The sequence below is a fragment of the Hippocampus guttulatus genome, chromosome 6 (assembly GCF_054856545.1).
Source record: "Hippocampus guttulatus isolate MCC_2025c chromosome 6, RoL_Hgut_1.0, whole genome shotgun sequence".
Classification (NCBI taxonomy): domain Eukaryota; kingdom Metazoa; phylum Chordata; class Actinopteri; order Syngnathiformes; family Syngnathidae; genus Hippocampus; species Hippocampus guttulatus.
In genome coordinates, this window is record NC_141266.1 from 7,471,448 (window position 1) to 7,494,233 (window position 22,786).

General features: G+C 40.3%; 2 protein-coding genes across 2 annotated transcripts; both read left to right on the forward strand.

Moving 5' to 3' along the window:
• The first annotated feature begins 1,010 nt into the window (after window positions 1-1,010).
• Window positions 1,011-2,911, forward strand: LOC147203406 (uncharacterized). Its single transcript, XM_086114636.1, has 6 exons — window positions 1,011-1,055; window positions 1,127-1,198; window positions 1,277-1,395; window positions 1,501-1,549; window positions 1,961-2,055; window positions 2,173-2,911. The coding sequence occupies exons 1-6, from the start codon at window positions 1,011-1,013 to the stop codon at window positions 2,909-2,911; spliced, it is 1,119 nt and encodes a 372-aa protein (XP_085970762.1).
• Window positions 2,912-3,726: 815 nt separating this feature from the next.
• On the forward strand, window positions 3,727-21,513 carry fbxl4 (F-box and leucine-rich repeat protein 4). Its single transcript, XM_086113877.1, has 9 exons — window positions 3,727-4,058; window positions 5,026-5,654; window positions 8,717-9,044; window positions 12,432-12,676; window positions 12,870-13,083; window positions 15,129-15,200; window positions 16,597-16,721; window positions 16,845-17,032; window positions 17,748-21,513. The coding sequence occupies exons 2-9, from the start codon at window positions 5,158-5,160 to the stop codon at window positions 17,909-17,911; spliced, it is 1,833 nt and encodes a 610-aa protein (XP_085970003.1). The 5' UTR covers window positions 3,727-4,058; window positions 5,026-5,157; the 3' UTR covers window positions 17,912-21,513.
• Window positions 21,514-22,786: the final 1,273 nt, after the last annotated feature.

A 22,786-nucleotide genomic window follows, 5' to 3' on the forward strand; every position in this document is an offset into this window, starting at 1 on the left:
TTATGTTCAATAAACAAACGAAACGAAACGAAAAAACGAAAACGAAAAAAAAACGTATCCAAATTTTCCCTCAGATAGCATGTGTTTAGGGTTGAAGACCCATATGCTGGGATGCAGGGAGGTGATGAGCACTGAAAAAATATTTTAAAGAGACCGAAAAGACAAACAAGATACAGTACTTTAATCAGGAATATCACATAAACAGAAGTGTAAATTGAGGTGTTCTCGTTCATCCGTTCGGAGGTGCAGAAGTCCAAAATTGCTATCCATCCATCGATTATCTCATGAGCTTATTCTCACAAAGTTGGGTCGTAGTATATTGGTCATTATGAATAAAGCAGAATTGCACTGTAAATTTCTAAATTTCGACGTTTTGAAAAGTGAAACCACACAAAGCGCAGTAACGTTTCGTGACTGCTGTGTTTCCACCCTCCAACGATTCAAAAAGGCTAACAAGAACGCGTCTGGATACAAATGGACATGTTCGGTGAGGACTGTTTGTTTTGTCTTGTAATTGTTATTTTGTAAAAGGTTGTTGCTTCAACTGGCATTTCTGTGGATATTGTTACTTGAGTTCAAGCTAGCCTGCTAATCCAAGGCAACGAACTCTTTCACGATACTTAACGACAAAAAAGTGCACTCCTTGTTGCTGATTATCAACCATAAGAGAAAATATTAGGCGAGCTGATCAAAAATACCGATAGCCATTCTGTTTCAAAGTGTGGTCGTTAATTTCCTCCTCATCAGACAGTCACGAGGACAGTTGGGACGCCGCACGACGGCGGAAGCCCGAACCGGCCAGAGTGATTGAATCAACATTCAAATTGATAAGGACCTCCACCTTAGTTTAACTGTCAAACGGCAGCAGAATGGGTTGCTTAGCAACGATCAAAGAACAACGTAATCTGTGACGCGATTATAAACATCCCTGCCATGAGGAATTTAAATTTCTTGGCGCACGTTAGGTAAACAGAACGTGAGTCGGCGCTCGATTGAGACACAACGCCAACATGGATTTTATTGAGGGTAGCATCGGCATCTACAGACCCCTCATGGTATGTGTGTTCGGATGTATATTTGAAACTATTTAAGTGCTAAAATAAGTCATGTCTTGTTTCCGTTCTAGGAGTTTTTTGACACTCCCTCATATAAACAATCAATGGAGACCTGCTGGAATGCTATCTCTTATAAACTACAGGTAAGACCCGCGAGATAGCAGTTTGCACTAAAATAGAAAAATAAGCAGAAAGATATAAGGTCTTGTTTTCTCTCTTAGATCGGACTGTTGGCAGAACTTTTTGTACTCCAGCAGAAGAACCTGATCCCATCTGAGGTGACTGCTGATGCAATGGCTGACCTGCTAGTAGAGGAGACAAAAAAATCAATTCGAGTAAAGTTAGTATCAACTTCCAGCAACTTGGCACTCCTCATTCTAAGATGATTCTCTTGAAGAAGAGTGAAGAGGCATGATGCCGATATTTTGTTGTCGTTTATTTGCAGGCTTTGGGAGTATGAAGTGGAAGACTGCTTTGAGGCCGAATCCAAGCTGGTAAGAGAAGACTCCCAACAGTTTGTATTCACTTGTTTGCCGCACATAGTTTAGTTTATTTTTCAGAAAACATTAAACTTGAGATTAGAGATGCTTCTCCAAGATTTGTAGCAAATTTTCATTTGCAGTCCCGGTCAAATAACCTAAAAAAATGAAGCTAAAAGAGCATTGTGGATTCATACGTACATTAATTGTGTCACTTACATCTAGTTAGAAAATGTTGAGGCGGACAATTTTTGTCTTCTGAAGATCAGGTTTCTGTGGAGAAGGTTCTGTAATTTCTGATGCCCTTCAGTGCAGTGGGGAGTTTGTTCTATTTGTTTATGGCTTTATTTAATAATACTGGTGATCCAAACTTGTACAAATCCTATACGTGATGTCACAGCTTCTCATTGCATCTTGTTGTGATAGGTTTTTGAGGTGAACACCAGCATGAAGATGAGAGACATTGAATTTGAAGCCAGAAGGCTCTTTGACTCTCCTGAGATGATCCCTTCCCAGTTAAAGTGAGTCAGCCTTGATGCACATTTATTATCAGCTAAAGTATAATATTAATTATGTCTGCATGCAATATTTATCAAACACGTGTATCAATATATGCTTTCATTATTTATAAACTCCAGACACACTACGATCCTCCGCAAAGCTCGACAGTTTGCTGGGAGCTTGGAGCAGCAGAAGGCAACCTATGCTGATCTACTCAACCCACGTGCGATGGTGATAAAGATTCTTCCAAAAGTCCTGCAGATCTTTTGGTTGCCTCCGCCAACCACCCCCTTTACCATGCCATCCAAGTACCTTAGCAAGATGGCTGTCGGAGTGACACAGGCTGTGTTGGACCGCATCTCCCAGAAACTGTCCTATGTCCAACTCCAATTCTCCTACTCCATAAGAGACAATTTAGTCCTGTCTATCCATGAAAAAGTGAGACAGGCTTTCACTGCACACGACCTGGTGGAGAGCATTCACAGCTTTCAACCAAGGTTCTTAAAGACCATCACAGATGTCACGGTTGAGGAAATCGGTACACTCTTTGTTCTTTTTGCGTCCTTTCCATCTTCCCCATCTGCGGACCTGTCTTTGGAGACGGCTTCTGTGCCAGATGATGACAACCTGATTCAGGAGCCTTTGGAGACGGCTTCTGTGCCAGATGATGACAACCTGCTTCAGGAGCCAACCAAGGAAAAAGACTCAATCGCCAGCGAAGAAACCGTTGCTTTAGCATCGGCTCAGTTACTTCCTTCAAGCAAAGAGAGAGACAACATTAGTCAGGAAGTGACTACAGTGATGCAGAGTCTCCTCAGTAACGTCTCAAATTATATGAAAATGCTATTTGTCAGAGAGCACAGATTAAGATCATAAACTTCTGACATTTACACACTGCATACTTTACCTTTGGGACACAAATCCTCGAAGTGGGTTATTGCCGTGTCACACAGTAGTTTCAGTTTGCCTTTTTAAAATAAATGCATGGTGACTTTAGTGCAACGTTTACCTGAATACAAAGGGTGTTGACAGTGATCCTGGGTGTATCATTTTAAAATACTCACACTGCAGTTACAATTGGTGGACTTCTGTCTACCTTTGAAGCAAATTCCCAGGTCGATTTCAAGCCCCCTTCATCTTTCACCTTACTCAAAGTACAATGATGGGGGGAAAACAACAGTGAGAATCGCTTCTTAGATGACAGTACTGTGAATGGGGCATTTTAGTCGAGCACTGTAGCAGTACAGTAGTTGACTTTTGGCTCTTCCCCTGCAGGTTGCCAGAGAAAGCCATTTGCATCATTTACGTAGAACTGATATTACACCATATGCCTTTCCTAATGCATACATCTTGTGCAATGTAGAGTGTAATATATAATACTCCTTGTGCACAATGTGAATATTTGGATTTTTTAAAAACTACAGTATGTGCTATTTTCTATTGCTATTGTAACAGTCCTAAGGCTTGGTGCTGATAACCTTTTCCCCCCTTTACGAATTCAAACCTACTTGATGTTCAATTCACTTGCTGGAAGACATCCAAAATAGCAGTATTAATATCAAGCCAGATTCATATCTTTGTATCTTTTTTAAATATTGATTTTAATGTCTGCAAAGAAATAAACGAAAGAGAAGAACTCCCACTCCCAGAATGCTTTTCTTTCACCGACCGGATGTTGATCTTATGTTTTGTCGAACTCGTTACTGCCATCGATACTATGTAGCTTCCTGCCGTTTTGGGTGATACTTTAATTTGTTTCTGATTGTAAAGAATGTTAATCTAATGTTACACGTATGGTGACGTATTACAACATGTTTTGAATCGATGCCCTTGTGTAGTGCAGAACAAGTACTTTCCTTATACGATATGGTTTATGAGTGAATCTGCGTAACAATTATGCAAATTATCTAGTATCAGTGAATTTTGCACATCCCGGTATCGTTTTCCGTCGTACTGTATATGTTGCCGTTTTAATGAGCGCTTGGTGTGTGTGCAACTCCTACGTGATGGAAGGCATCATAAGGTAACGTCCCGATTGCGGGTCAGGCTGTTGATGTATTTTGAGAATAGAAATAGAATTACTGTACCCACCTAAATAAATGTATGCATTCATCTACATTCAGCAGTACTTTCCCCATGTGTTTTCTTCTCTGTCTGGTTGTTGGCTAACTGCCCATGCTTTCAAAGGTGAGCTAACCAGACTCTGTCGGCTAGCTAGCTAACCCTAAAACTAACATCAGCTGTTTTAACAAAACTTGTCACTTAAACGGTAACGCAATCATTCCTAATGCTTGTAATTTCACTAGCAAACACCAGTTTGCACCGAAACACTTTTATAACTTTTACGTGATAACTATTTTACATTTTAGTTTGTTACACATAGACCATGTCAATAAAACTGCTATGGATGACGATGCCTTGTGGTTACTTTGCATGCCAAATCGAACGGCAAACTGCAATGCTGTAGTATATATCACTAGCAAAACTATCATTAGTGCATTTGCATTGCTCGTTCGTCTCAGTTTGTTATCTAACAACCTTACACTGAAACAAGCAAGCATTTTTGCAAATATATGATCACCAGAATCTTGTTTTAGGTTCTTTTAGTTTAGCTCAGGTTGTATTAACCGTATTTATCAATACAGTATACAGTTTTACTCTATGGGGCAGCTATTGATTGAACTCAGCGTCACCAAATGTACACTTGTGTTTTCCCCATCTAAGCTACAACCAAAAGCCATTAATTAATGCAATATTAAACACGAGCCGAAAGTCTCATACTTAATACTTTTAACAATTGCTATTCCTACACTTGGAACAACACAAAAGAGCAGATGAGCATTTATACATAGAGACAGAGTCCTTTTCTAGTCGATACATGATTAGATAAAATAAAAGATACCATTTTAGACATGTGTATTAATTGATTCAGTCAGGAAATATTCTGTGTTGGTATTTCTCACTCATGAATGTTTGTCTCTAACCTACAGGTCATGCATGCGGCCAGGCCTCTAACCTGCACTTTTGTACAAATCCCCCTAGAGCAATTGTGCTTCTAGTAGGTGCAGGCTCTTCCTTCATCTCCATTCTTCCCCACTGCCTCCAACAGCCTAGAGTTCCCTATGTTAACTCTGTTGAGCATGTTTTACTATATCTGTCTGCGGCGACGCTCCAGGAGTGGGACTCGTGGTGAGGCACTGACCAGTCGGCGAGCAGTGGAATCTGGCCAACGGGCAATATTGCCCGTCAGTGTGGAGGTGGAGCAGTACACCAAGGAGGTTTTGGACTTTAGCTCTCATTATGGCAGTGAGAATAGTATGTCTTACACGATGTGGAACCTGGCTGGTGTACCTAATGTCTACCCCAGCTCTGGAGACTTTACACAGACTGCGGTGTTCAGAACTTATGGAACTTGGTGGGAACAATGTGCCAGCGCTTCACCACGTTTCCGATGCACACCTAAAAGTTTCTACAGCCAGGATTATATTGAGCTGGGATTTGAAGAGCCTGTTTACCCTACAGCTGTGGAGGTGCTTGAGACTTATTACCCTGGGGCTATTGTCCAGATTCTGGCCTGCTCGCATAACCCCTTTTCCCAAAATCCTCCCACGGATGTCAGGTGAGGCAACCATCTGGTTTTGAAAATTATGAGCAGACACAATATCAATTTGTAACTGTATGCATATGTTGTCTGTATTACTTGTCGACATGCTTACGTATGCTTTGTGTTCAAGAATTCTTAGAATTAAGGTTACAGACTCATAGTAATGAAATTAATGCAAATGCGTAAAAGCTCCCATATTTGATAAAAATGCACATTTAGTGTAATTTAATGAGTCCGACTTGCGGTGCCTTACACCCTAACGCTAAAGCAAAGCTTCCTCGAACACTTCTGAAACAATTACTCAAGTTCTCATCTCATTCATCTACAGGTATAACTTAATTGTAAGGTGACGCTGTACCCTGTAGGGCTGCATAATATATTGCTAAAATATTGCGATAATGGCATGTACAATATGTGCATCACAAAAAGCTTTGATAAATTAATACTTTTATATGGAATTGTATGTTTGTTTGTTTTTCTGATGACGTTGACCAATCACATGCAACCATTAATTTCCACCATCTTCCAATAAGTGAACAGTATCTAGGAGCGTTATTAACATAAAATGAAATATATTTATATATAAATAAATAAGGCGGGACGGTGGTCAATTGATGAGAATGTACATCTCACAGTGCAGAAGGTGCAGGGTTCAATTCTGGCTCCGACCTTCCTGTGTGGAGTTTCTATGTTCTTCCTGTGCCTGCGTGGGTTTTCTCCGGGTGCTCCGGTTTCCTCCCACTTTCCAAAAACATGCATGGCAGGCTGATTGAACACTCCAAATTGTCCCTCGGTGTGATTGTGAGCATGAATGGTTGTTTGTCTATGTGTGCCCTGCCATTGGCCTGCAACTAGTTCAGGGTTTCCCCCGCCGGCTGCCCGAAGACAGCTGGAATAGGCTCCAGAATGCCCGCGACCCTTGTGAGGATAATTGGATTAGAAAATGGATGGATGAATAACAAATTCTATGTCATTACAATTAAGTGAAGTGAAGTGGGAATTTCTCCATTGTGAGACTATTAAAGGTTTTCTGATCTTATTTTATCTTAATTCCATAAGAATACAGCCTGCTTATTTTGCCACATGAAAACATTCACTTCATTCATTAGAAAATAAAAATGTAATTTCTTCAAGTCCATGCTAAATATCGCAATTATGCCAATAGCGCATTAATAAACTCCTTCATAACACATCACATTTTTTTTTCACATAATCCCAGTACTTTGGATTGATGTTGTATTTTTTTGGAGCGGAAGGGACCAATGTATTCACACAACTTTTAGCTCTCTTAACAAATAGTTAGGATTGTGTCCACCATGTTAACTTGAAGTATAACACAAGAAACAGATCATAGTATTTAAGGGGTGGCCAAGTCCAGTCCTGGAGAGACCCTATCCAGCCTGTTTTACATGTTTCCCTCCTCCATCACACCTGGTTCAGATGACCAGGATCGGTATTAGGCTTCTGCAAAGCTTGCTGATGAGCTCCTCTGCTGTATTCCATCAGGTTGTATAGAAAAATCCAGTTTCCTATTGATTCTTTCCCCTCAAATGAGTACAGTATGAACTCTACCAACTTTCATTGAAAGAATTTGTCTTTTAAATGTGATTTTCTTTTTTTCCTTTACAGTGTAAAATAGAAATGCTTCATCTGAGTCAAAATGGCCCTTTCAACACAATCCTTAAAGGGGAAGTCAGGTCAAAAAATGTCTTTATAATAATTGTTCTATGCACCCCCACCAGTCTAAATTTGGTATTAGGCTAAATATTGCATTTGTGGAATATGATTGAGGCAGAAAAATCCACCCATTTTATCCATCTCATGGTGCGGCCATTTAGCCCTGTACTGCCACTTGCTGTCGACGTCACATGACTAAACCCAGAAAACAGGTGAGCCACTACGGTTCTTACCAAAACCTTTCGGCACTGTGATGTCATCTTCAGTCGCCAGAAAGTGCCCATTCAAGGCAAAATGTCAACCCCCTGAGATGAAATAAAATGGCTGGATATTTTTGGTGAATTCATATTCCACCAATGCAAAATTAATCAGAGTACTGTGTTTAGACGAGTGGAGACACAAAATTATATCGTAAAGAGCATTTTTGACTTCACTTCCCCTTTAATATATTTGGACAAAACAATTTAAATGTCACAATTTACATCAATAAATTAACAAAAATATTTCCCTTGGGCTCAATATGTAACAAACAAACGGTACCAGTAACATAAGTAAAGGCTGCTGCTTTAAAACCTAATACTCCCCGAATACCACTCACAGAACTCTCTTGCCAAAGGACATTGTCGAATGCTTTCTCAAAGTCCTCAAAGCACATGTAGACTTTTTGGGTGAAACTTCCATGCGCCCAGAGAGGCAGAGGGGGTATAAGCCGGAATATGTGCCACCAGAAACGGAATCGGAATAATTTATATTTAAATTTGCATTGCCAAACTTGAAAAAGTGCTTTGAAAAATGGAATCTAATTTCCATCAATTGAATTTGCATTGTTCAACTTGAATTTTTACTTTGAAAAACGGTATTCAAATTATACAATTTGAATTGCATTTCAGTTGCGTATACCTTTCCACATTGTATTACAAATTCAAATCTTTTCCATACAGATTCAATTGTAGCGATTCCAATTGATTCATTTTTCAGATTGAATTTCTGGTGGCACATATTTCAGCCCATAGAGGAGTGTGTTGTGATCTCCCTGAGGTGTAATATTAGATGAGGAATCATACCATACATCACCAGAGATCATTGGCCGTTTGTGCACAAGGCATGGAACTGTTAAAACTGCAATTTATGGTGATGATCGTAAGGCAGATGTACCAAACCATGATGAGTTTTCACGACTGCACAGCAGAATTTTAACATGGTACATGATAAAAGATTTGTATTGTTTCAAACTCCGGAGTCGCATACAGTAAATAACGAAGCAATACAATGCCATGATATTTTAGGCAGGAAAAGTACATCAACTTTACCATTTTAAACACTGACAAGTCATAGCCATCACAGTGACTAAATAATGGATTGGCTGGATGACTTCATCCTGTCCAATTTCTCTCATGCAGGTGGGAGGTGTTGTGGTCGGGGGAGCCCACTAAGCTGCTGGCACCCCAGGCTCGCCAGTTTTCACCTAACATCAAGCATATCGGTTTTCCCACCAACCTGCTACGCCTGGAGGTCAACAGCTCTCTTCTGGATTATTATACTGAACTGGATGCCGTCATCCTCCGTGGCGTGAAAGAGAGGCCCATGCTCGCGCTCTACAAAATGCCTGTCATTGACATCATTGACCTGAGTGACAGTGAAGAGGACCTTTCTGAGCTGGGCGGTCCATTCAGACAGAGTGCAGACAGCAGGACAGGCAACGGCTACTTTGACAAACTACCCTATGAGGTGAATGACTATGAACTCTAATGAGCCAAGACTTTCTATTCATTTGATTATTTTTGATGACTGAAACTAAATTGTGACTTTGATAAGGCTGTTGCTAAATATGACGTTTAAGTGTCTGTTATTTTTAAGCAGAAAGGGAAGATCAATAGCACACAACCTGAATAAACTAAACAAGCTGAGCTCCCCACAAGACAATTGGAATTTGTCTAATACTTTGCAATCATGGGAGCAAAACGGCCGATGATGTGCCACCGCCATCTGAGAACTTCAAAGTATTGCTATGCCACTTATCAACAAAACTGACGACTGACTCGCTGATGCTTCCAACACTTCAGTACCTGTCTGAATCATCAGCTAAGGGATAGAAACGTTATTCATCCTTTAGCGAAAGATACTATACACCGTGAGAGTGAATTAATTGTTTTGTCTGTTAAAATTGCTCAACACAGTCATTACACAACTTTAATATTGACAAAAAAGCAGCTGTAGCAAAAGAAAGATTAACCAATCATCTGGGGATACTTCTCCTGTTGAATCACTTGATTGTGCAACAAATTAAAATTGCGCCAATATATACAGTACAAAATTATCGTAGAGTACTGTGCTGGTGGCCTAAAGATGCCCAGAACAATAGGACGTTATTGTAACTAAATATCAAAAAAAGCTTGAAACAGTTTCAAAAGTTTCACACTTTATCTAAATTTACCTCGCTGGTCCTTGGGGACGATGATTGCGTGCAGTTAGTTGTGTTCACCAGCTGCGCTGTAAGTGCATTTCCTTCTATCATCTTGGTTATGATTGGATGCCACAAATAAGGGCTTGACAAGAAAAACATATTTTTTTTGAAAAACGTGTACAAAATTCATCGATAAGACCAGAGTCGGAGTGGGAGACATTTTTAGCCCTGAAGTTTCATGGCTCTGAACGGCACACTTTAGTTCATATTTTCATGTCGATGTGCCTCCTTTGTTCATCATTCCAAACTATCTGACCATTCTTTCCAACAATATTCATCTGATATTTCATCAAAAATGACAATGGAATGTGCTTAAAAGATCACGGTCAGTCTTGATTTGAAAAGGTATGACAACGTAAATAGTGGAAATGGGAAAAAAAGACAAAAAGGCAAGTGTCCATAACAAGACACTTGACACCGAACAAGGCATATTTATATTTATCAAATGCTGCTAAACCAGCAACATTTTGGCAGCTAACACAAAATTTCCTGTTCGCGCTCTTCGGACAGTACTCAGCAGACTGGCGCCAACCTTTCAGTTGCCATGGCTTTCCCCAACATGCTTTGTTGCAGTTACAAGTAACAATTGTGACTGTTTTATGCCTCGTTAATTTATATATTTTCCCCCTACTGACAGGGTGAAATATAGTGACAGCGGTGTTGTTTCTAGTGGTGCATTAAGTTATGGCATCTTTTGGTATTAAATAATATTGACTTGGTGACACCCTAACTAACAAATGTAGTGTCGTCAGTGCTCTAATTACATAAAATGGCCTACCAGACTGCATTAATACATTAGTAGTACATTTGTGTGAGAAGCAATAAGACCTTTAAATGTTGCATTTTGTCTGATTTCAAAACAGATTGCTGACCGGAAGAAATTAATGCACAGGCTGGCTCATTGGGAAATCGTCCGGTTTCCAGATTATCGACGCTGGGCCTTTTTAGCTACGTGCTTACATACATTGCTTTTTCTGGCACAGTCACCCCTGGCAACATGGCCGCCACGTACTGTATATCCATGCATTGCCTGTAACGTGGCTACCACGAAGGCATGTGACGGCCTGCTCTGGTCGACTGTGTATCAGCGTCACAACCCGGAAATCCATCTCCCAGTCGCTGACTGTTGATTGCCCCACAGCGCCAGTGAACAGCAGCCAATTATGGAGCCAACAAACGGACAAATACTTTACAAGCGGGCGTTTGGAGTTATATTGTGAGTCTATTGGTTCCGGGTGTGTTAAACCGAGGTTCCGCTGAACATACAGTATTGACATAGAGGGACTGGCGCACTGATAAAATAAACATAATAAATGAATTACTGTCGTACTCTACCTACCTCAGTTTTGGGCCCATTATAAAATGTGAGTGACAGGTATTGTGACAAACATCTGACATTCCTGCATGAATATATAAAGATGTTTCACATATAATATACTAAAGTCCTCGATCTTTTCAAGGACAAATGTGAATGTTTTTCCAATATAGCCCTTTTTCATTTTTGATCATATAATTGGTAGAATATTATGAGATTCGTGCCGTATTTTTGAGGCTCACTTTCTAAAAATGACTTTCTTCCCTTGTTCAACCTTGACTATAATCTCATAGTATTATGACTTGATTCTGGAAAGTACCATATTTTCCACACTAAAAGGTGCACTGGATTATTAGGCACACCTTCAATGAATGGCCTATTTTATCATTTTTTTTCATACATTGGGCGCACCGCATTCTAAGACGCAATCCACAATGCGTCCACTAGATGGAGCTATGCTCAAGGAAAGGCCAACAGAACGATCAGATGTCAGTAAAACATATTGAATCAAGCGGCGACACAGTTCCCTTAACCAACAGCAAGTTATAACATTGACTTGTTAACGTTGAACTCTCCTGCTGCTGCTCTATTTCCGTGTTCAACTGCGTAACCGATCGCCTTACATTTGAACTCTGCGTTGTCAGCATGTCTCGAGCAAGGAGCCATTTTGGGGTCGAAATATTACCGTAATGACCATACACAAGGCACATCGGATTTTAAGGTGCAGTGTGAGCTTTTAAGAAAATGGAAGGCTATTAGTTGCACCTTTTAGTGCGGAAAATACGGTACAGTTGTTTTCTTAAAATGGGACTTTTTCATCAAAATACAGCGTTTTTTCTTGTCAAAATTCTGCCTTTTGTCAATAAAACATGAATTTCTTATAACATGACAACCAATTATTTTCTTAAAAATAGGCAACTTCCTATTGCTTTGCCATTTAGGAGTATAGTAGTTAAGTTAGGGATTTGAGGACGCAAAAAATGCCTCCCCTGTGAGTGGTTCCTGGACCCAAAGAGTTTGCTACCCGCTCCACTATTGATTGATCTTAAAAAAAATAATAAATAAATAAAACATTTAGTGAGGTCTGATGGGCCGACTGAATTGTTAGAAAATTTAATTTCTACACATTCATTTTCCGTTTGAATTATCGCTATGTACTGAATATAAAATAGGTCCAATGAATGTTAATCAGCATTATGTGGTGAGGTGTTGTTCCCTTGTGCCCCAAAATTTCCACTGTGTGCTCATCTTTGTTTGCTCTGTTATTTATGTGTTTTGGTGGCTTCTCTCCTGAAGTTTTTTTTCCCCCTTCTCTGATTTCCGTCCCCATCCTTAGCTCATTCAACTGATACTCAGCCACCTGACCTTGCCAGACCTGTGCCGTCTGGCCCAGAGTTGTAAGATGCTACACCAGCACTGTTGTGACCCGCTGCAATACACCCAGCTGAGTTTGCAGCCCTACTGGGCCAGGCTGAGTGACACCTCCTTGGGACACCTGCAGAGCCGCTGCACACGCCTCCAGAGGCTCAACCTTTCTTGGACTGGCAACCGTGGTGCTCTCACCCTCACTAGCTTCAGCAGGTCAGACTCTCAGCGTGGGCTCTCAAGGATAGAAATGGCCTTGAAGAACTTGAAAAGTTGCGAAAGAATGCACACAAGTTTACCCACCTCTGGTATTTCATAGTAGTGTGTGATAATTCTTAATCTTGATTCAAATGAAGTACTTGTTAATACCGCAGCTGTGCATCTAACCTTATTTCTCCTTTTTCCACAGTTTCATGAAGGCGTGTGGGCTCAGTCTGGTGTGTCTGGAGCTGTCTTGCTGCCACTTCCTGAATGAGGCCTGTTTGGAGGTCCTTGCCCAGACTTGTCCAGGGCTACAGGAGCTAAACCTGGCCTCCTGCGACCGCCTTCACCCACAGGCCTTCATACACATTTCCAAATTTACACGTCTCCGCAGACTAGTACTTTATCGTACCAAGATTGAGGTAGGCGCGGTCATCACGCATCCTCACATATATCAGTGACCTTGTTGTTTGTACGCAAGTTGCGTTGTTACCTCACAGCAATGCAAGACCACTCTTTGTTATGACATATTTTGTCTTTAACATGCAACCCTGAGTGGTGTTTTTTAATCCAACACAAAAATGCCCATTTTTCGTGGTTCAATTTGGGCTCAGATTAAAAATACAAAATGGAAAACTGAGAATTGACACAGAATTCTTCTGCCACCATTTAATTAGTTGGTAACGATCATAGGCAAAGGTTTTTATCTCGTTAGCCTCCCAAATCAGTTCGGAACGTGATCCGGGTACACATACTATGACCTGGAGAAGGAGTTTGCAACTCCCAGCTGCATGTGTCACTTTCATCAATCTCCTGTGGATGTCTGTGACCATCCATCCATCCATTTTCTGATCTGCTTTATCCTCACGAGGCTCACGGGCGTGCTGGAGCCTATCCCAGCTGTCTTTGGTCAGGAGGCCGGGGACACCCTGAACTGGTTGCCAGCCAATCGCAGGGCACACATAGACGAACAACCATTCGTACTCACAATCACACCTCAGGACAATTCAGAATGTTCCATGAACCTCTCACGCATGTTTTTGGAATGTGGAAGGAAACAGAAGTGCCCGGGGTGCACATGCAAACTCCACACAAGAAGGCCGACGTGCTAACCAGCTGATCAACGTGCCGCCCTTTCATTTTAAATTAGGACTCGTATCAATGTTTTATTTTAACTTAAGATTCAACCAAGCCTCTTTTTTTCAGAGTTCAACATGTTTTTGATACCTGCAGAAATATAATTTTGTGTTCCCTGTAGCAGTTAATTGATTTCATAAATGCTGCCCACTTTTTGTTTTTACATGCAGGTACAAAAACAAAGAAAAAAAGGATGACATGCACTATGATCTTCATTTATTTATTTTTTGTTCTTTCTGTCTGTCTGTGTGTCTGTGTTAGACGGCCGAAATGGCTCCTTGAGTATTTAAGTTTGACTCTAAAGTTGGAAGACATAGCATTTGGTTTGATTGCTGTTTGTCCGTCAAAAGCATTGTTTTCAACTCATTGGCATCCACATGAAACACAAAATGTGGATGAGTTGATAGTCACTTCAACAACATTTTGGAGGTCACGTAAATACAACCAATTAACGATTTAACTCGGGCATGTGTTTTTTCACAAATTCCTATTTATGATCTGAGCCTTTTCTTTTTTTCATATTTTGGTGAGGATTAAAAAAACCCAGCCTGCATACACACTGTCTTAACGTGTGTATTTTTAATCTGTGTTTATTCAATGGTATGTCTCAGAGTCACCACCATTGATTTTAAAATAAGCAATGTGAGCTCCGATCACAGGCGGACTCTGACATGCTACAGTGCTCATGTTCAGGATTGTCTGAAAGATAAAAAGTCGTGACTCTGGTGTCAGATCTTAGTGGTTTTCGTTCTTTGTCATGTTTTCATACTGAGGTGTGAGAGACACAAGTTAAGTTTCTGCAATGGATGGATGGAGCCACGCATGCAGTTTCCTGCTGGTTGTTTACAGCGAGACAGACAGAATGAGCAGTGTTTTATTTTTTTATTTTTTTGTCAGGCTGTCATGATCTTGTCACTCAATGCATAAATGTCTCGCTCGCCGAAGAGAAGATGCCAGAGGCAGAATTGAGCATGTCTACGTACACTGACACTGTTTCACTGCTGATAAATGTGTCCGCATAAAAAGTACAGTTGGTGTACTCTCAACTGAGATTAGTCAACCTTAATTTGTCATTCTTTTGCACTTTAAAGTATATCAGCAATTATTTTGAATCATTTTAATCGTGTCCTTGGTAACAAGCTCAAGTGCGTGTAATGGGTGTCAGCATAATACGTTTTAAGCAAAGTCAGATACAGTATGTCCCTTTTTGCATTTGAATGAAATGGAGATGTCGGGAGGGATTCTCCAAACACAACCGTCTTTTGGATGTGTACAGTTGATATACAATTCTTACATTCCTCTTGTCTTTTCTTCCTTGCTGTCTCTGTAGCAAACAGCTATTCTGAGCATCTTGACTTTCTGCATTGAGTTGAAGCACCTGAACCTCGGGAGCTGTGTCAGGGTGAGAATAAACACGACATCAACACGAACATAAATTAGAATAAGCATTTATTTGTTTTCAATGAGGACACTCGCCATGTGACAGAAAGCGGCACCTCTTTCATAGCATGAGACGTTTACAGAAACAAGCATCTAAATGCTCCTTTTAGTCAGACAGGTGGACATGTTGAAAGACAAGACGGATGGACAGCGAGACAAGGCTGATTGCACGTGTAGCTTACTTTTTACCCAAAGTCCACTGGGATAGAAAATCAAAATGGCACACAAGTTTGAATGGCTGAGAGATTTGTTTTATTCATTCATCAAATTGAAATTCATATGTGGCTTCTTGCTGGCTCAGTCTAAGTGTTCTTCTGGAGAAGTGAAATTAGTCTGTGTGTTCTGTTTGCTGGCATTTTTCTGCCACCAGCATGCTTTGTGGTGTGTGGTGTTCTTGTGGTGGGTGCAGGGTTTTTTTTCTTTTTTTTTTGGGCATGACAAAAAGACTTTAATCTTTGTTCTAACAACGTATAAGGTATAGATTTAAAAGTGTTTTTTTTTCCTCTGGAAGATGAATCTTCCATGTTGAGCCCCAAGTCGCAATGCAGATGTATGAGGAAGACAAGACATGGTCAACACATTTAGTGCCCAGATTGAATTGCCAAATATTACTGCAGTTTTTTTTAATTAGGCTGCTGGCTTGTTGGCAGCTTCACTGACCAGTTTTGTTTCCATTTCCAAATGTCAATTTCAAAAGGACGCCCAGTTCTTTTCATCACTGCTCTGCCGTGTTGTTTGTGCACTTGCTGTACTGTGGATGTCCAGGCAAATGCCTTGAAAATGATGTGGAACTCTTTTTGATCATGTTTTTGATCCACTTTGGAGAATTTAGCTTTTTGCTGTAAACCTCAACAAAAAGTAAGCATAATGGTGAAGATGTTTCAATCATCACATTTTGGGTGCCAGGTAACTATCGGGCTTAATTAGAGTCACTCTGTAAAATAGTTTGGAATTATTTAACATGAATTTGCATCTCACTACATTCTGAACTGAGTCACATCCCAGCCAGCTGCACCACACTTCAGCAACTGCATCATTTCGTGTTTGCATTTTTGTCTTTGAATGTAAGGAATTCAGTTTCTTTTTTGAATAAGTTGAACATTCATGCAATCGAAATTCTAAGACATGTATTCTACCTTTGGTCATGGGTGAGCTTGAGCCTTTCCTAGCTGACTCTGGGCAAGAGGAGGGTAAACCTTAGACTGGCCACCAACCAACCACAGAGCACATAGTACACGCAGTTCATTGATCTTCTCAGCCAAGTACCAAATATGAGCAGATCATTACCAAAGCTTGAGGTTTACAGTTGCACTACGAATGCTGGTGAATGTGCCCTGACTCACTGTGATTGTGTACAGATTGAAGACTACGATGCTGTGGCCAGTATGCTGGCTGCTCGTTGCCGCTCACTATGTTCACTGGACCTGTGGCGCTGCAGAAACCTGACAGATCGTGGTCTGAATGAGCTTGTCTCTGGCTGCAGGTCAGTCAAATTCACCTCTGACTGCCGGCGGCAGTTCAAAGCTGACCTCAATTGAGGTGGCTTGTAAATTTTGGAGTCCACTCAGTTGCCCGACCGTTTGTTGTTTGATCTGTGACTGCTCAGAATGTTAGAGGAACTGGACTTGGGCTGGAGTCCCACTCTGCAGAGCAGCACTGGATGTTTCCAGCACCTCGCTCGCAGCTTACCACGCTTACGCAAACTTTTCCTCACTGCCAATCGCACAGTCCGTGACTCGGATATCGAAGAGTTGGCCTCCAGCTGCCCCTTGCTCCAACATCTCGACATACTGGGTAAATGATTTCCTTATACATTACACAACAGACATTGCGTGTGTCATGTCAATTACTGGTGGCAGCAACACTGTCACACAAGTCAGTCACTAATCACCACAGTAGCTGTGATGACCAAATAGCGGCAGGTTATGTCCTGCAATGTTATCAAAACTTGGACTTGTTGTTTGAGAAATGCAAATTTGTAATTCTGGCGAATTGCAAGGCAGGTATTTGCCTCGTTCATGTATGGCTCCCTCACTCAGAACTCAAGTCAGACTCTCAGTCACTCTGATTATCTGTGGTCATGCATGTCCATTAGACGCTAATTGTGCCTTTTTATTTGTGGCATGTATACAATGTTATTGATAAGAACACCAAAGCATGATGGCGATAGATTGACCCATTGCAGCTCACTGCACTTTGTCCTGCACGGTGGGCGTGGATACAACCAAAATGTCAACGCAAATTGTGAAAGCTCTAAGGTCAAACGCAATCTGTTACAAGGTGCTGGTTGAGTTCTAATTTGTTCAAATGTTAAAACAGGAAATAATGGAAATAGAAAAAAAATCCAGTGTCAAGTGCTTGCAATCTTGATTAGTATGTTAAGTGAATGAAATACTGCCATTTGACATGAGTCAATTCTATGGCGACACCGCTTGTGCATATTTGTTTGAATGAGCATAATCAAACATCCCAACTTTCTTGACTTCATATTCATGTTGTGACATGTCAGGAACACGGCTTGTGAGTGCTGCCTCATTGAAGAAACTCCTCCAGTCGTGTCCAAAGCTGCTCCTCCTGGATGTTTCCTTCTGCTCCCAAATAGACACAAGGATAGCTCAAGAGCTATCCAGCCTCTTCCCCAGTGTAGCCATCAAGAGGAGTTTCACACACTGACCCCAGCGCGCTCTCATTTCTCATTGCTTTGAGAGAGTCGGAGGAGGGACAGCAGAAGATGGAGAGACGCTTCAGTATCACAACATCTTCTATTAGCGGTCAGTAAATAAGGCAGTCAACTTGGGGATGCAGGTCTTTGGATTGGAAAGGAACAAAAAACAAGTCAAAAACCAACCACAAACTCAGAACCGGAGGTCGATGAAATTCGAAACTCAAGTACTTTGGGACACAGTGAAGCAACTGCATCTCTGGAATGTGAAACAGCACTTAGGAATGATCAGGACTTTGGTCAGTGCCTTGTCAGATTGACCATTAGACCAGTATCATCTTGCTATGCCGAAGATAAAATTCCCATGAACTTTCAGCAGGTTTTGTGCTCGAACTGAGCTGTATTTGGAACTGTTCATAATTCCCTCCGCATTGACTAAGACCCTAGTTCCAGCTGAAGAGAAACAGGCCAAGCCTGATGCTGCCAACACCATGCTCCATTGAAGGCGATGAGCAGTGTTGTTTGTGCCAAGCATACCTTTGGAAATGATAACCAAAATGGTCAACCTTACTTTTATTGGACCATGTCATCTTGACTGAGAAGCAGTTCTCAATTGCTCTACCCGATTAAACGAAGAATAAATAAATAGAATACACACTTTTCCCACCTGTGTTTTGGAGATCTCAGTGTGTTTTTGCAAAAATGTCGCCGCGGTTTGAATGTTTTTGTTTTATTGTTAGCCCAGATAAGCAGACAATAGATTATTGTGACATGTACTCAAAAGAAATTCCTGAAGCTCTTTCAACGTTGATCTTAGCCCCCTGAGAGCCTCCCCGACCCGTTTTTTTCTCGTCTTTGAATCGATTCTGGAAGACCGTCCAGTTCTGTGGTATGCCACTGTTATTAATCAGAGGGACTATAAATGGCGGCAGGTGTGTGCTGACTCCCATTTAATATGACAGTGGCACAAGGTGGAGTCCTCCCATCTCCAAAACCAGCACTTCTCAGGAAACCAAATAAACGGCATGTTTGTTTCGCCGTTAACATTGCATTGTCAAAGAAGGCAAACCATTTTCAACTCTGATCAATGATTTGTAAAATTAGCAGACACACTTAGGGACCGAACAATAGAATAGGTTTTTGAAAAAAACAAAACAAAACATTAAATTGACCAAATTTCGACATATCGAGTTTCGGCTGATGCCAGCAATGAGTTTGCATCAGAGATGAAACCATTGTTCGACAATGAATCGATTACCAATGCAATTGAAAACAGTTTTTGATTATCGATTAATTGTTTAGAGACCTTATTTAATTTAAACGTGTCTGAATCCTCCTAATTTCAGCCCGTCAACAGTAAATACTCCCAGATTGTATTTCTGTCCTGCATGAAAGCAGACAGGTTATTTTGTTGAATCAAAATGAAACATATGCAGATATTTGCTTTTACTTTGGAAAACAATGATTAACAGTTTTGCCTTGGAGATTTTCTGACATGACCAAACCAGTAACTGAATCAGAATTAATTTATTTGTGCATTTTCTACACTTTCAGTTGGAAATTATGTCCTGTTTTTGAATAAAGGGATGGAAATGAAAACCACATTTTAAAATCCAATTCATTGATTAACTGCCAAAATAATTGAATTATAATCGATGATTGAAATAATTATTTGTAGCCCTACTTTGAATGTGACCCCACATATCTATCAATCAATAGATAAATACACACACACATTGTGTTCAGTTGTAAAAGTTATAGGTCACATGGATGGTGGAATAAGTTATACAGTATGTATATATTTATTCAAGTTAATTTTAAATGAATGTGAGTGATAGGATGCCATACGCTGAACAGGCGTTCTATGAAAATGTAAATACATGCGTCATTATGCAATCGAGTTACTGGAAATATGTGATTTGAAATACAGGGGAAACCTTTTATTTCAGATGTTTTGCAATGACCTCATCCAGTCAACAATTTTTTTTCTTCAAATCACAGACTTGTGTGAAGGAAAATTGTAGAATTTGATCATCTCATAGAGTCAATATTGAGTTAAAGGAAGTCTTTGTGTTTTGAGAGAGTGATGACTCAGTGGTCAATAAATGAACAAAAAAAAAACTTGAATACTTGGCATGTTAAGACTATTTTTGTTTTCATTTTCAAAAACATTGGAGACATTTCCTCGAACAATGATTGAATAGTTTTCCATGCATCGATAATTCATTTGTGGTCAGCCTGACTGATCCATTCAATTTGACACTTTTAAGTACAACACGAGTCATGACATGGCAAATTAACGTCAACGTAACCAGGACCCGATATTTCTCTTCGGACACAACCTTTTTCCCTGTTGTCCTTTGGTGTAAGCTACCAGTCATTGCGGTTTGACCATTTAGCTACCTAGCAACCAAAGAGAAGTTATGCTTGACTCAAGACATCCTAAAGTGACACGATGTCATACTATTTTGACCATTTGTTGCGAAGCTCAGAGGTTCATCTCGTTTTGCTTTTGTACTGCGTTTGCTACAAATCGACACAGGAGACATACAGTAATAAGCATATTACCGATCACTGTTTCATCGCTGAATTAGCTTTACTTATAACTCATTCAATCCCAGCCATTTTCACTGGAGCAACCCCCTCAATCCCAGCGTTTTACTGGATTTCGACTGATCTTGCAAGGCCCACAGAATATTTAGTTCTAATGCTATATCAACATGGAGCCTACCAAAATAAAGTTTGGACTCTCTTCTTTCAGCAGAAAAAAATGTTTCTACCTTTTTCCATTCTTCAGCAGTCGGCATTACAAAATGACTAAGTTTCATGAAAATGGCGATTCCTGTGCAAAAAACTGAGAAAAATAGCTTTTTGCGAAAGCATGCATTTCAAGCACATGAGGCACCACTGCCACCTACTGGTCGCTTTTTTACATGATTTACAATGCAAACGGCTTATTCTCATTCACAGATTGCATCAGACCCTCCTCCTCTCTATAACGCAAAAAAAAAAAAGACTTGGACGTACAAGTACGTCCTTGGTAGGCGGGGCCTAATTTTAAAAAGACGTACAAGTACGTCTTGTGGAAGGAAAGAGATAAATGTGATGTGTCAGGTTGCATATCTTTTGGAATTTAGAAAATGGTGCGACCAAATTCCCATGAATACAGTGTGAGTTAAGGAAAGAGATAAATGTGATGTGTCAGGTTGCATATCTTTTGGAATTTAGAAAATGGTGCGACCAAATCCCCATGAATACAGTGTGAGTTATTTAATGTTCATCATACTTCACGTATACATGTTTCAGCAGCTCAACTTTTGGCAATTGTTGTTGTACCTCGTAGCAAGAGCATAACACATCAGTACTGATATATTGGTGCACAATTGTGCCTTCTATTCTTTTTTGACAATGACAGTGTTTGTTTTGTTTGATTGATTGCATTGCCGCCAATGTGATGGCAAGTTACTTTCCTTGTCACAACTTGACTTGTCGATACACATGTGGACAAAATTGTTCGTATCCCTCTGTCATGAAACAAACCCCCCAAAAATAATAAAAGAGATAAAATCATTTCAATAATCGTAACAATAAACGAAAATGTATTAAAAATCAACCCGTGAAAGTCAGACGCCGCTTTTGAGTTTTTGAAGTTATCTGCTGAAAGACTTGTGGAATACAGGGCTTTATTTTAGTCATATTACATGTGAATTGTGATTTAGACAACTCGCCTAAGAGAAACTCTGGAACACAAATAGCCTGTTACAAATACATTAAATTACGAATCTGAATCGTACGTGCACTGGTCGCATGCATTTCTTTGTGTGTTTATGTATGAGGACTTCTTTTCAAGATCCATGCAGACATGAGTGTTGTACAGTGGAAATGGTTACAGTATATCCTACCCGAAGCTATTCACTTACCAATGCCTGGCTTTATGAGCGAGCGGATACTTCAGGTTCTGAAGCCACAGCCACAACGAGGACAAGTGCAGCCATTAGCCAGGATGACTGAATGGAAGCAAATGACGGGATGATCCTTCTTGACTTGGCCCTCTGCTGTTTTGCAGTCTATTAAAACCACGGGGAGAAGTGACACGAGCTTGTCTCCTTAACTGCCTTTTAATTAATTGTTTGTGCCTGGACTAATGATGTATATTGTGGCCCTGTAATGTGCCCTAATGACAGAGAATGAGGCAGCCTCAACTGGAGTATTAATTTAGGCTGCCTCCCCAATGATTATTCCTCAGCCAGTGCTCAGTGTGAGGATGCAAACAGGATTCATAGAGGCTTTCCTGCAAGGTGCTGTCGTTTGATTCCCCACTCACTTTTAGTTAGGAGGCTGTTTTATCCGAGGGGAGGACTCCATGTATTTGTTGAGCATTTAGCATGTTTGTTAAATCTGTGGGAGATGAGTTTCAATCTACTCTTTGTTTCATAGTTTGGACCCAAAAATGTTAGTGAAGGAAAAAGGATGAGGTGGGTGGCAAAAGTTGAACCTTGGCTCTAATTTTTGCGCCCTGCTTTCTTTTGGGTCTGTTCTCAAGGAAATGTTGAAGCGGTGCGGAAAATGGTCGTCTGAGGTTTAAATCCACAAGTACATTTGTTTGCTGCACACCGTTTGACTTCAATACGATGTTGTGATCGCTGAGTGGGTCAAGGTTATAATAGTTTGGAATGTTTCATCATAGTTAATTATTATCCTATTTTGACTTTTGTTTTAAAAATCCAGTTTGGTTTTAGAGCAGGTTTGTTTTTATTTTATTTTTTAAAATAGTTTTCGTATAACAGTCCTTTTTTTGTCTGGATTATATGTTGAGTGTAAAACAAAAAAAAGTCACTAAGAATTGTTTAAGAAAGTAAACTACAAATGACATTTTGACTTTCCTT